This window comes from Puma concolor, chromosome C1 (genome assembly GCF_028749965.1).
Source record: "Puma concolor isolate L17-30 chromosome C1, mPumCon1.1.hap2, whole genome shotgun sequence".
NCBI classification, from domain to species: Eukaryota; Metazoa; Chordata; class Mammalia; order Carnivora; family Felidae; genus Puma; species Puma concolor.
The window spans coordinates 2,107,584-2,121,209 of NC_141674.1; the positions used below are offsets into that span (position 1 = coordinate 2,107,584).

Genomic DNA, 13,626 nt, shown 5'->3' on the forward strand with positions numbered 1-13,626 from the left:
AAGTTGAATTTCAGGCAAACAACGAATCATTTTTGTGGGAAAATGCTCTCAGATACTGTATGGGACAAACACCAAAAAAGTACCCGCTTATCTGAACTTCAAATGTAAACGGGCGACCTGTGTGTCCGCTTACGTTTGAGTGTTTATACTTACACGTGAATACGCTTAGATGTTAACTACGTTTACGGACACCTACGCGCTTCTATCTAAATACGTAATAGTGTGTATACACACATTGTATGTTATACACGGTGAATAAGTACGTATTCGTTTTCTGGGTTTTTTTCTTTTCTTTTTTCTTTCTTTTTGGCTGAATTGGGCAACCCTGCCTGCAGGGAGGCCCTCGCCTCCCCTCGGGCACTACGCAGATCTGGGGAGAATGCCTTTGGCGTTTGCACCCGCGCGGAGGAGAGGGAGAGCGCAGGGCGCGACCTGGGACCTGCCCACGCAGGACGGCGCGCGCCTGTGTCAGCGCGGGTTTTGCGCACCTTGCTGGCGCCCCCGCCAGTGCCTTGTCCTCTCGCCCTCTGGGAACCCCTGGTCCTCTTCCCCCGAAGGAGGCTTACCCCATGACCCGACCAGGCCCTGCCAGAGCCTCCGCAGTCTACCGGGGCCGGCGGACCCAGACACTCACGCTCGCCCCTCCCTTCTGAGAACCCAGACCCAGACTGGGCCCTCCCCACACCTCTGTGCTCACAGCCCCCGGCCTGCAGCCTGCCGACGTCCCCCGCCACCCCCTTTTGGAACACACGGGCAGGGGGTGCGTGCACGCGTCCAGCTAGGCCGTACCACAGCTCCATCCGTCTTTGTGTCTCCAGCCCCCGCGAATCTAAACCAGTGGGTGAGCAGTAAAGGTGTGTGGAAGTGAGCCAGGTCCGCCAGGGGAACGCGGACCCAGGCGGCCAGAGAACCCAGTTTGCACCAGCCCGGCTCGTACGCAGTTCCACAGGCGACACTGACACGAGGGTCACGCGAGCCTGGGGACGCCGGTTCGGAGGCCGATAACGGGTCCCGAGAGCACCGGAACGCAGTTCACGGCAGGTGCACGCCGCGAGAGCCTTTCCAAACGTGTCCTGCGGGTCGGGTTCTCTGGCCAAGGACCCGCCCAGAGTGGGTCCAGACCCGTGGAGCCGTGGGTGACACCGGTCCGAGGGAAGACTCGGCCCGAGGCCGGTGTCTGAGCGTAGAGAGCGATTCCGAGTGCACGATCCACGTGTCGCCGCGGACGCCCACGCGCACCTGCGCGAAGAAGAGAAACCAGCGCTGGGGGGCGGCAGGCGGCGGCCAGGGGAGGGAGGGAGCAGGGTGCGCGCCGCGACCTGGGAGTGTTTGCGTCACCAGATCCTCCCCAGGGGCCAAGGGACACAACCTCCGCCCAGGATGAGTGTGGGCTGGGGCCAGACAGTCGTTCCCAGAGGGTCCCCCCGGATCCGCAATGCCGAGCGGGGCCGGGGAGCGGCCGTGACCTCGGCTCGGTGTCAGTATAGATGGCGCGCCCTCCTCAGAGTCTCACTGGAGCCCCACGGGCGCAAACGGCCCCACCCAGTCCCCTCGCCCTGGGACCGCGCCCCTCACCCCTGCTCCCGGCAGCGAGGGCGGACACTCCGAGGACCAGGACGGCTCTTCCCCTGCTCCCGGGGGTCTGAGCGCCCCGCGCACGGAGGAGCCCAGCGCCGGTGGGGGCGGGAGGGCCGCCCGGGGTGTCGGGAAAATGCGGCGTCTGGGGGGTGGGGTGGGGCGGGGGGAGCAAGGCGTCGGGACGCGGAGCCTGCTTGGCTGCCCGCCCTCGCTCCCGCGCGCCCTCGCCCGCGGCCCCCGAGCTGGCCGAGGGTCGCGGTCCCCATCTCGCCTGCGTCCGGCCCGGGGTAGGCGGCCCAACGGGCTCCGCAGGGGCGACGCGCGCCAAAAGGCGGCGGGAAGGAGGCGGGGCAGAGCGCGCCCGGGACCCCGACTCGCACGCGGCCAGCTGGGGGGGCGGGGCGCCGGCGGCCACCTCGGCCTCGGCCCGGCCCCGCCGCCCGCGCTCCTCCCGCCGCGCTGAGCGGCCCGCGCTGCCTTCCCGCCCGGCCGGCGGCGCCAGGCGCTAACTTCCGCGGCCGCCCCTGCCCGCGGCGCCTCCCCTCCGCGCGCGCATATAACCCGCCTGGGCCGCCCGTGCCCGCCGTGCACCCACTGCCGGGCCGGCTCCGGCGTCGATGCCCCCGGGCTCCGACTGCACCAGGTAGGAAGCGCCGCGAGCCCGCGCGAGGGGGCCTGGGCGTGGCGCCGCGCGGCCTGCGGGGGCCGGAGCGCGGGGCTGGGGGGCACACGGGCTCAGAAGCTAGGGGTTGCGAGGAGGGGGCGAGCGTGCAGGAGCTGGGAGAGAGGATGACGTGGGGCACCCCTCCGGGGTCCCACCGGCCCCTGGGACGCCGCGCGGGTGGCAGGGAAGTGGCCGGAGTTCAGCCCGCGAGGAGATGGGGGGAGGGGGGGGGCCTGCCAGCAGTGGCTCTGGGGGGAGGAACAGCGTCGCTGGGATTCCCGGAGGGCCTACCTCCAGCTGACCCCTCTCCACCCCAGCGTCTGAGGGGAGGCTCCGAAGGTGACGGGGAAGAGGCCGGGTCGGAGTGCAGGTGCCCATGGAAGTTGGTGAGCGTCCCTGTCGCTGACAAGCTCCTCCCCGCCGGTGCCCTCTCGCTCCGTCTGCACCCAAGAGGGCTGTAGAAATCCGGCCGCGTTACTCCCCACTTCCCCGAGGCTGAGACCCAGTGCTCCCCTGGACCCCGGCTCTGGGCGTGACCACCAAGCCACATCCATGGGGCCAGTCACTAAAGAGCCAGGGTTCCAGAGGGACATCTCCAGGTGGTTCCGAGCTGGCCAAGGGTGCCTGGTCTGTCTTCTGAGCCTGTTTCAGGAGGAGCAGAGTCAGGCCCCCGGCCCACCCTGGGGAAGCAGCTCCTCTGCCCTGGCTCCGTCGCTCCCTACCCTCCTTCCCTCGCATCCACTGTCCTTTCAGCCTTTGGAGGGAGGGAGCTATCGTTACCTTCTTACTCAGCTTGCATTTTTGTCTGGTCCCTAACCAGATATGCAGAAAGTGTGCACATGGCTACATAAATAGACAGGTGACAGGTAGACCATTGTCAACCATCAAGGGACCGGGGAGACAGTGCATGGTTAACTTCTGACCGGAGGTCAGTCGGTCCCAACGATTGTTTATTAATTCACTGGACATTTGGGAACCGTTAGCACAATGGTTTGGTTCTGTTTGCTCTCGTTGTTGCTGTTTATTTGTATCGACTTCATAATCACCTCTGGAAGAAGACGAGTACAGAAATGTATCGCATTCCCGGGCTGGCGTCTACTGTTAGGTCCAGCCACCCATCTTTTGATTTACCCATTAAAGATAAAAAGGCATTGCACTGAGAACAATTTGAGATTTTGCAACATGCAGATTCACGGATTGTGTGTGTGATTTTAAAAATAAGAGGCTGCGGGACTGTGCCTGCACAGCGGCCTGTCGGCCGGGGCTGCCACAGGTGACCTGGCCCGGCAGCTGGCACTTGTAGATTGTCCGCAGTGCTTATGCCCTACTCGCTGTCTTTATAGTGAAGGCCATGGGGAACAGGCTCCAATTTCTGAAGAGTAGCCCATGGGAAGTCCAGTCTGAGACAGAGATTAAGCAGGGGGATGTGGAAGTCAGAATGCTGGGGTTCGAATCCCCTCTCCCCAATTACAAGGCAATGCCTGTCTTTCACGAAGTGGCTCAAAAGTGATGGCGGATGGTTCCAGGTGCCGCTGCCCAGCTGGGAGAGCCAGGAGCCGGGGCGTGGGGGCAGCTCTGGGGCGGCCAGCAGGTCTCCCCTGGGAGGGAATGGAGTGGCTGGCATCCAGGCAGGAATCTGCCCAGGGCTTGGGCGGAGGCTGATGGCCCCAGTCAGGGGCACTGCCTCCAGGATGCCTCGGTTAGGGATTTATTTATAGAGTATGCCCCACCCACATCTGGGAGTGGATTTGTAACATTGAGCACATGCGGAGACACAGCTAGGGTGGAGGTGGAGAGCCTGAGGACATAGGGAGAGAGGCAGACATTCACCCCCCCCCCTTCTGATACCCGAAAGGGAACCATCTCATCTCATGGGTGGGAGGGTGGGTGGGGGCGGCATGTTCATCCACGTGGGAGACAGTTTCGAGGGGAATTTACCCTCTAGATACTTGTATGAAAGACATCACTAACATGAAGTAAAATAAAATAAAATAAAATAAAATAAAATAAAATAAGATGAAATATAAAATAAAATATAAAATACAAAATATAAAATAAAATATAAAATAACAATAAAATAAAACATAAAATAAAATATAAAGTATAAAATAAAAAATAAAATAAAATATAAAATAAAATAAAAAAGATAAAATAAAACATAAAATAAAATATAAAATATAAAATAAAATAAAAAACATAAAGTAAAATATAAAATATAAAATAAAATAGGGCGCCTGGGTGGCTCAGTCGGTTAAGTGTCCGACTTCGGCTCAGGTCATGATCTAGTGGTTCGTGGGTTCGAGCCCCGCGTCGGGCTCTGTGCTGACAGCTCACAGCCTGGAGCCTGTTTCAGATTCTGTGTCTCCCTCTCTCTCTGCCCCTCCCCCACTTGCACTCTGTCTCTCTCTGTCTCAAAAACAAATAAAAATTTAAAAAAATTTAAAAAATAAAAAAATAAAATAAAATATAAAATAAAATAAAAAATAAGATAAAATAAAATATAAAATAAAGCATAAAATAACATATAAAATAAAATATAAAAACAAAATACAAAATAAAATATAAAATAAAACAAAATATAAAATATAATATAAAATAAAATAAAATAACAAAATAAAACATAAAATAAAATATAAAATAAAACAGAATAAAATAAGGGGGGAAAAAGACGTCACCCACACGGTGAGCCTCCGGTTTGCCAGAAAGGCAGAAACATTTTCCAAGTGGGTTTCTTCCGTCCGGCCCCCATGAAAGGGGAACGTATGCCTTTATTTCCCAGTTTGGGTATTTCTGTGGGAGTGACGAGTCAATGTTTTTAAAACATGTCATGTTCTCATGTATTACCTTCATAGAGCAAGAAAGGGGAAAGGAGCAGATGGCATCTCCCTCACCACCCTAGGGGTCTTCTCTCCAGGTGGGACCGGCTTTCTTATGGACCGGTTCCCCCTCCCCCTCCCCGCCTACCCCTGCCGAGTGCGTCCAGGTCCTGCCCGATTTCTTTCACAAACGCAGAGGACACATCAAAACACACAACCACGTCTCCTTGACAAGTTGCCTCTGAAGCAAGTTACGTGGGACGCCTGGCAAGTCCTTTCCTTGTGTGTTAGGTAGAGGAAGGTGGATTCTGGTTTCTAGAAAAGTTCCCTCTGCTCACTGGGCTTCAAGTTAAAGACACGTCATAGCCAGGTGGGCTCCAAGAGACAAGCTCAAGTGGTTATAAACTTTCCACGTGTCCCCCCTGTCCGCCCACCCCCCCACCCCCCCACCTCTGCCCACTCTGACCAGGATTCCTTACAAGAGCAGACATTTGCTCATCAAAAGTGCTTTCTTTTCCGGGACACGCTGCCCTAAATCAGAGACCCAAAGAGAAAAAAAAAAAAACTTCAGCCAAACAAGTTTTGGTTGAACAGCTCTGATAATACCTAACATCGAGCGGTGGCTCAAGCTGGGACTGAGCTGAATGCTCGGTACATTCTTTCCCTATAATCCTCACAGCCCGCAGAGTGGGTGCTAGCTTACAGAGGGGAGGTGGAGATGTCGGAGACTCGCGCACTTGCCCAAGGTTACAAACAGCAGGGTGCAGGAGTCGGGGCTCCAGAGCAGAGAGCTCAGCCGGGAGTGGAGCTGCGGGGCTCCACCACCCGTGCGGCGACCTCAGGGCACCGCCCGACCCTGGTGCTGCCGGACCATCTAAACCGGAATGTAGGGATGCTGTGACCTGCGGTGGGGAAAGACGAAACCTTTCTTTGTATCATTTCTGCAGCATGAATTTCAGCATCCCGTCCGATTGTGGACGTGACAGCAAACCCCTATTTTAGTGGCGCCTGTGACCTTTTCTGTGAGAGGAATCACCGATGTTTTCACCGTGCATCACAGTGGCCGTAGAAATTAAAAAATTTCGTTTCTGCTTGTCACCAAGTTGAAATGAGGAGTTATGAGACCCGCGGTGGGACCTTGTCATTTCATGCGTAAAGAAACACGTCCAGATTTAAGTCACAAATTTTCGTTTTGATAGCTGTGGTGGTTTTCTGGAGCACCCACCGTAACAGATTACAGAGACTGGGCGGCTTAAACAACAGAAACTTACTCTCTCCGGGTCTGGGGGCCAGAAGTCTCAAATCAGGGAGTGGCTGTGACTGCTTGGCGGGGGAGGGGGGGACAGAGCCTGAGCGGGCCGTCCTGATCTAGGCGAGTTCCCAGGGTGTTCATGTGTATGGGAGCTGTGGGCCCGCCTGCCTCCCTGTCTCCCTAGGGAGGCCCTAGCCTTTCCCTCCTGTGAGCTGCCCACGGGAACTCACCTGGGATCCCCGGAGGGCAGGATTCCCCAGGGAAGGCTGGTGCAGCCCCCTCCCGCCCTCACCAGGCAGGCACAGAACACCTGGGCACTGCCCGTCCGGCCGTGCCAGCAGCCAGGGTGCAGGGCTCGAGCACGCAGGGCCAGGCTGGGAACCCGGTGCAGCCAGGGACATCTCTCCTTTGTGATCCTGCTCAGAGTGGCTGCATGCAGGCAGGAAGTTCCTGTCCCTGATGCCCGCCCAGCACCAGCTGGTGAATCGCTCCCTGTGGCCCTGGATGCCTGTGGGGAGGGGGCAGGGGCTGTAATTGCTCACCTGCTGCTCCGAGGTGCCAAGCCCTGGGGGAGGGGGCGGACATCTGGGGAAGCCTCTGGCTAATTGGGCAGGTGGCTTCTCGCTGGGGGAGGTGGGGGGGGGGTTGCACCGGTTCCTTTAAAATGGGCAGGGAGGATGTCCCCTCACCCCTCCTGCCCCGTCTCCTGGGATTTTAGAGGTGACTTCTGGGTTCTGTTTCCTCCATTGGTCTGCACCACAGGAGCAACATGCAGAGGTGTGTCTTCTGAGGCTCACCTGGGCCGTGCACACTCTGGCGGGGCTGGGTGGGGGCGGGCGGAGGGGTCAGGGACGGGTCCTGGCGTGGGTCCTGCCCTCCCGTCAAGCGATGCCCAGTAGAGGGGGAGTGAGGATTGTGGGCCACCTGCCACAGAGACAGGCGTCACTTTTGCAGAGTGGCAGCTGTCACGAGGGAAAGCTCCTAAGTGTGGGTGCACAGTTAAATAAACAGACCCGAACGGTGCTTCCCCAGACCGCATGCTCTGGCACCTGCCCTATGCAAATGTGGGTCTGCGTTAGGGAGCCAGTGAGGGCCGCTAGACGTTGGGGTGTAAATCGAGGCCGCTCCACGTCGAACCGCTGTGATCCGCACCGTCTCAACTGCCCGCTCCCTCCCTTTATACGTAAGTATAAACGGCTCCCTGGCCGTTTTCTGCTTCCCGCTGGCCCCGACCACCAGCAAAACCCCGTAATTAGGCATCTCTTGTCGGGGTTTTTTTTCTTTCGGAGGAAGGCAAGCCTCAACTTGCTTCTGGGTTCTTAATTTTTGATCAGGGATGCTCCTTGACTAATTATTTGGCAGTAATGAGGGAGGAGGCATCGAGTGGGGGACGTCTCCCTGAGCTTTCAGACCAAGCCGTAAATGTAAGGATGAGGCATTTGGTAAACAGGACGCTAATTGGATTAATGCGAAATAATGAGTTCTAGTGAAAATAACAGAAAAGACGATTGTAAGATTGAGGTCAAGGTAATTCCAAGAACACTGTCCAAATCTCCCTCTGGTCGATTTGATCTCTGAAAATATTTAGAATAAGACAAAGAGTCTACTCTCCACGGTAAAATGTGTAGGAGAGTAATTTCTGGACAGCATGTTTTATTTATTTTTTTTAATTTTTTTTTTAACGTTTATTTATTTTTGAGACAGAGAGAGACACAGCATGAACGGGGGAGGGGCAGAGAGAGAGGGAGACACAGAATCGGAAGCAGGCTGCAGGCTCTGAGCCATCAGCCCGGAGCCCGACGCGGGGCTCGAACTCGCGGACCGGGAGATCGTGACCTGAGCTGAAGTCGGACGCTTAACCGACTGAGCCGCCCAGGCTCAGCCCTGCCAAATCCAAGAGGCCGGGTATGGACCAGTGCTTTGCCCTTTGTGACCTTTCGAATTTCGTGCTATTCGAAGGCATTCCATTGATGAGAGTTCTTAATGGTAAAAGGTGACAAAATCATGGTGAGGGTGGCCCTGCTTAGGAACCGGCTAGAAAGGGGCTCAAATCCACCCCAGATGTGCTACTTAGTCATGTGATCTTGCAAAGGTTGGCTTTTGTGGGATGAGAGGAAGAAATGTCTTCCCAGAAACACTGTGGTCCCAGAGCGCCGCCCACAGTCCCTCATCTGGGCCCCTCATCTGGGTGTCATACTGGGGGCCACTGGTGTTTCAGAATTCAGATTAAAAGAAGAATACTTTAGAAGACTAGCACAGTACCTGCATCTTGTATTAAAACTTTTTTTGAATGTTAATTTATTTTTGAGAGAGAGAGAGAGACACAGCGTGAGCGGGGGAGGGGCAGAGAGAGAGGGAGACACAGCATCCGAAGCAGCTCCAGACTCCGAGCTGTCAGCACAGAGCCCGACATGGGGCTTGAACTCACGGACCGTGAGATCATGACCTGAGCCGAAGTCGGACGCTCAACCGACTGAGCCACCCAGGCCCCACCCCCCATGAATCTTGTATTTTAGAAACACCACCAAGGGGTTCAATGGAAACACCCCGCAGTCCGGCTCTCCCGGTTCCTGCAGCAGAGTGCCAATGAATGTTTACACTGAGTGGGTTTAGAGTTTGCATCTGCCCAGCGGAGTCCGCCCCAGACGGAGGGAAAGAACTCCCAAGCTCTCCGGATTCCCAAAAACGTACGGAAGTGAGGCTAGGCTGTATTCCACTGAAGACTTAATTTGCGCATTCATTCATGGCTCGCGTGTGAGGGGGCACCCACCCTTTCCCTGCAGGGTCTGAGCAGGCAGGTGGGGGCCACGCCCAGGACCCACCGGACCTTGGCACCCTGCTGAGGGCCTGGGAGCGGGCTTTGTTCATGGGGGTGGGGGGTGTGGGGATGGGTCTTGACAGTGGGATGAGGTGGGGGGACAGCTGGGGGGCAAGAGAGCCCGTCCTCACGGCTCCAGCAAGCCCCTTCCCTCGACGTTTGGAAACCTGCACTCAGGAGGGGGGGTGGTCGGACACCTGATGCTCAGGAGACAGGAGCCCAGTGACGGCCTTGAACCGTGAAAAACAGAAACAGACACAGGAAGTACGCGTGCCGCCCAGGTGCGCCTAGAGGAGGCGGCTCGGTCACGCGATTTGTGCGGGGTTTATTTCCAGCCTCTAACCGCCCCACGTTGGAGAAGTCACGCGACCTCCGCGCCTCCCTTTCCTGGGCTGTAAGATGGGGTCAGTAGTTTTTCTCGTGGGGCTGATGGAGGGCCTGGGACTAGGGCCTGTAAGACACTCAACACGGTCCCCGTGCAGAGAAAGCCGGGTGTCAGGCTGGAGCAGAAGGCGTCCCGGCCTGTGCGCTGCCTTGTGGCCGCTGTTTCGCTTTCGAGCACGTTTCCTGGGTCTCGTCCTTGTGAGGCAGGGGTGGCTGGTAAACGTGAGGGAGCAGGAGGCGCAGAGGCAAGGGAGGAAGGGCGGCTGAGCAAACAGCCACCAAGGTCCCCCCGCCGGACCGCAGAGAGGCACGCCCTGTGTCTCCCCTGCAGAAGCGGGACCTTCCAACTCAGGAATGAATAAATGCCGACCCTGGGCCTTCTCCTGGAAGAGTGAGGGCCCCCCAGGCACCCATGTCCTAAGGCCCCAGACCTCTGGTCATGTTATTCACGTGGCCAAAGGGACAGTGACTCAGTCGGGGACCTGGAGGTGGTGATGACCCTGGAGCGTCCAGCTAGGCCCATGGCATCCCACAGGCCCCTGTAACATGGAGGCTGGAGGGTCAGGGACAGAGGGGGCCGTGGCCGTGGAAGCAGAGGCTGCAGGCGTGGGCTCTGAATCTGCAGGAAGGGGCCTCAGCCGAGGGACATGAGCACCCTGGCCGCTGGAAGAGGCCGGAAGTAGGAGGAAGCAGCCCTGCCACCATCTTGATTTTAGGCCCACGAGACTCCCCACACTCCGGGCTCCGGAACCCTGAGAGAGTGCGCATGCGGCCACACGGACAGAGCCTCGGGTGACGTTCTGCTCTCATCCTGCTCTTAAGATGCCCAGGCCCTGGGCCAAGGTTCACACCTGGACCTCGCGGATGAACATCGGGCCCCGGCCTAGGCAAGAGCGTCCCGGGAAGAGCTTTCCAACAGGGTCTTGTGGTGGCAGGAAGTTGTGTAGGAATGCTTGTCCGGCTCCCCACTGAACACCCCAAACTGGTGGCCATTCTCACTGCCTCGACTGTGTCCAGAGGCCCGTCTGACACCATCACTCAGGGCCACCCACCCACCTTTGGTCTCAGACATGGGTGTTGGGGGCTGTGGCAAGGATTCTGTGAGCCCTAAGTGTTCAGGGCTGTGTGTCCACCACCCAGCTCAGAAGGCAGGGCCCCAGCCTCCCGAGTCAGGCCGTCCGTCTCTCTACAGGGGATGGGCTGGGAAGGAGGGCGTACCAGGAGGTCACCCCCACAGGAGCCCTGGTGATGAGATCTCAGGCCATGAGATCTCATGGGCCTGGGGTGGGGGGGGGGACCCTCCCAGGGTCACATGGCTTCAATGAGGGCCGCTTCCCAGATGTGCAGGTCACGGCACCTACCTGCTGTGGTCAACAGCCGGCCGTGGGCATCCTGGCATTGCCCGCTGGCTGCTTTGCCTCTTTTCCAGGACCGGGGAACACCTCCCTCCCGCCACCGCCCACTGTCCCTGTGTGGCCACGATGCCTCACACCTGCAGGCGTGTGCACATGCACACAGGACTCCCGCAGCCCCATCCCATGCCTGACACATGGGCTGCACACGGACGCGGGCTATTCTGCAGAAATGTGTCCGTGTTCAGCAGGAGTCGGGGAGCCCACAGCTGCAGGCCGACGCTTCCCCAGGAACAGTCAGGGAGCAGAGCCCCTCGCCCTGGGTGGCCGGCCCCCCCCCCACCCCGCCCTCCCAGGGAGTCCAGGTGAGAGCACCCTAGCAGCGTCCCTCAGAAGTGTGTGCGGGCGTGTGTGCTGTGTCCCTGAAGGGCGAGGGCTTTGGATCCCGGGTCGGCCGCATCTTCAGTTTCCATCCAGCCCGGAGACCTTACCCTGCAGGGTACCCTGCCCCCCCCCCCACCCCGCCGAGGGTTTCTCCCCAGACTCCACGGGGCCGCAGGGTCTGCTCCAGGGGCTCCAGGAAACCACTGCAAACAACGTTCCCCCAACTTGTGTTACGTGAAACTGGATTGGTCTCCTGTTGCCGCTGTAACAAATTACCACAAATTTAGCGGCTTAGAGCCCCGTGGATTTGCTTTCCCCATAGTTCCAGAGGTCAGAAGCCTGAAATCCGTCTTTCTGGGCTAAAATCAAGGTGCAGGCGCGGGGTGCTCCTGGAGGTTCGAGGGGGAGAATGCATCGCTTGGCTGTTCCAGCTTCTAGAGGCGCCTGCACTTCCTGCCTCGTGGTCCCTTCCTCCCTCTGCAAAGCCAGCAGGTCAGCACCTGTGCGCCCCCCTGACCTGCTGCCTCCCTCTAACCAGGACCCTGTGGTTATACTGGGTCCCCCCGCCCAGTACAAGATGCCTCCGCCCCTGGGTATGTCCCTTAATCCTGTCCGCATGGTCCCTTCTCCTGTCAGGCGGCTTGAGCTTTCTATGCTGCTGCCTGTGGTGGGGGAAGGAGGGGCAGTGAGTGGTGACACAGGTTAGGGCCCCAAATCTGGGCTTCCTCAGGGTCCTTCTGGCCAGTTGTTAAAAACATGTGCTTGGAGCGCTATCGACAATAGCCAAACTATGGAAAGAGCCCAAATGTCCGTCGACTGATGAAGGGATAAAGAAGATGTGGGTTATGTATACAGTGGAATATTACTCGCGACCAAAAAGGATGACTTCTTGCCATTTGCAACAACGTGGATGGACCTAGAGTGTATAATGCTAAGTGAAATAAGTCATACAGAGAAAGGCAGATACCATATGTTTTCACTCCTATGTGGAATTTAAGAAACAAAACATGATCATAGGAGAAGGGAAGGAAAAGCAATATAAAAACAGATACAGAGGCAAATCATGAGAGACTCCTAAATACAGAGAACGAACCGAGGGTTGTTGGTGGGGTGTTGCGGGGGGATGGGCTAGACGGGGGATGGGCATTAAGGAGGACACTTGCTGAGATGAGCACTGGGTGTCATATGTAAGTGATGAGTCACTAAATTCTCCTGACACCATTAATACACTAGATGTTAGCTAACCTGGATTTAAATTAAAAACAGATAAGTAAATAAATAACCCCCAAGATCTAGGTGCTAGGAAAAAAGAAAGAAAGAAAGAAACAAAAACCACGTGCTTGGAAAATCAGAATGCGGTCTCGAGGCCGCGTATTACACTGATTACCCGAATTTGCCGTGTGTGTGCGTGTACGTGTGCTCCCACACGTACTGGCAGCACAAAACAGTTGAATATCAACTTCCTGGTTGGACCTAACGTTGAAAAAGGTGGGTCCTTTTTCAATCACCCGCTGCTTAGAATCACCCACTGACACGTCGCGGGTGGAATGCCGTGTGTGTGGAACTCGCTGTAGCTGGAGGGCAGCCTGCCGCGGAGGCCGGGGGTAGGTTCACGGGCTGGTTGCACTGTGCTCTCTGTTTCTGTGTGCCTGTGGAAATTTCTCTGATGAGGACTACAGGGGGACGTGCGGGCGTGGCTGACACAGCCCCACTCTGAGCCCAGCTTCCAGCTCTGCTTCCTGCGGCCAGGGGCCTGTCCCCAGGTCGCTGTGCCGAGGGCATGGTGCTGCCCGCCAGCCCCAGGGCTCCCAGCCACGCTCCGCCCCGGCGGCCCCAGGCTCCAGGCCGGCCACGCTGCTTCCTTGGTTCCAATGTCATTGCCTAGGCGACCGGGACGCTGCCTCCACCTCCTGCCTGCCCAGCCACGAGCTGCTTTGGGCCTCCCAGCCGCCAGCCGCCTCCGCCTCCGCACCGACCCCGACCCACCCTCGGGGCCCAGGCTCCGCCAAGGTAGGCTTGGGCTCAGCCTGGCTGCCTCTCTCAGGCCTGAGCGTGGGGTCCTGTCCTGGCCTCCCGGCCACACAGCAGCCACCTGCTGGGAGGGACAGAGCCCCCTTCCCGCTGCCTTCCACCTGGCACCCAGGAGTGGGGTGCCCTGGGGGCACGGAGGGCAGACAGGGAGGCCGTGGCCGTGGTTCCCTGATGGGCAAGGAAGACCAGCCCCTTCTGGTGGCACTTTGCAGAGCCCTCTGCCCCTGGGGGGCCCTGAGTGACCCAAAGGGCCCCGGGTCGGGGGGGGGGCCAGGCTGGGTGGGGGCAGAAGCGGCTTCCTTCCGGCTGCCTCCTCCCCTTGGCCTGCTGGGAACTCTCTCTCTCCA

General features: G+C 57.8%; 2 protein-coding genes across 3 annotated transcripts in view; one reads left to right on the forward strand and one right to left on the reverse strand.

The window, feature by feature from the left end:
- Positions 1-34: 34 nt before the first annotated feature.
- Positions 35-3,027, reverse strand: LOC147577724 (uncharacterized). The gene is made up of 2 exons (XM_086715478.1): positions 2,534-3,027; positions 35-1,239 (listed from the first exon to the last, which is right to left on the reverse strand). The coding sequence occupies exons 1-2, from the start codon at positions 2,833-2,835 to the stop codon at positions 243-245; spliced, it is 1,299 nt and encodes a 432-aa protein (XP_086571604.1). The 5' UTR covers positions 2,836-3,027; the 3' UTR covers positions 35-242.
- TP73 (tumor protein p73) overlaps positions 2,047-13,626 on the forward strand; it is a 59,030-nt gene continuing 47,450 nt past the window's right edge. Inside the window, exon 1 of one of the 2 annotated variants that reach the window (XM_086715472.1) lies at positions 2,047-2,221. The gene's annotated coding sequence lies outside the window, so the exon portion shown is untranslated. Of the gene's footprint in view, positions 2,222-13,148; positions 13,259-13,626 lie in introns of those variants that run through there. The other variant, XM_086715473.1, reaches the window with a different exon arrangement.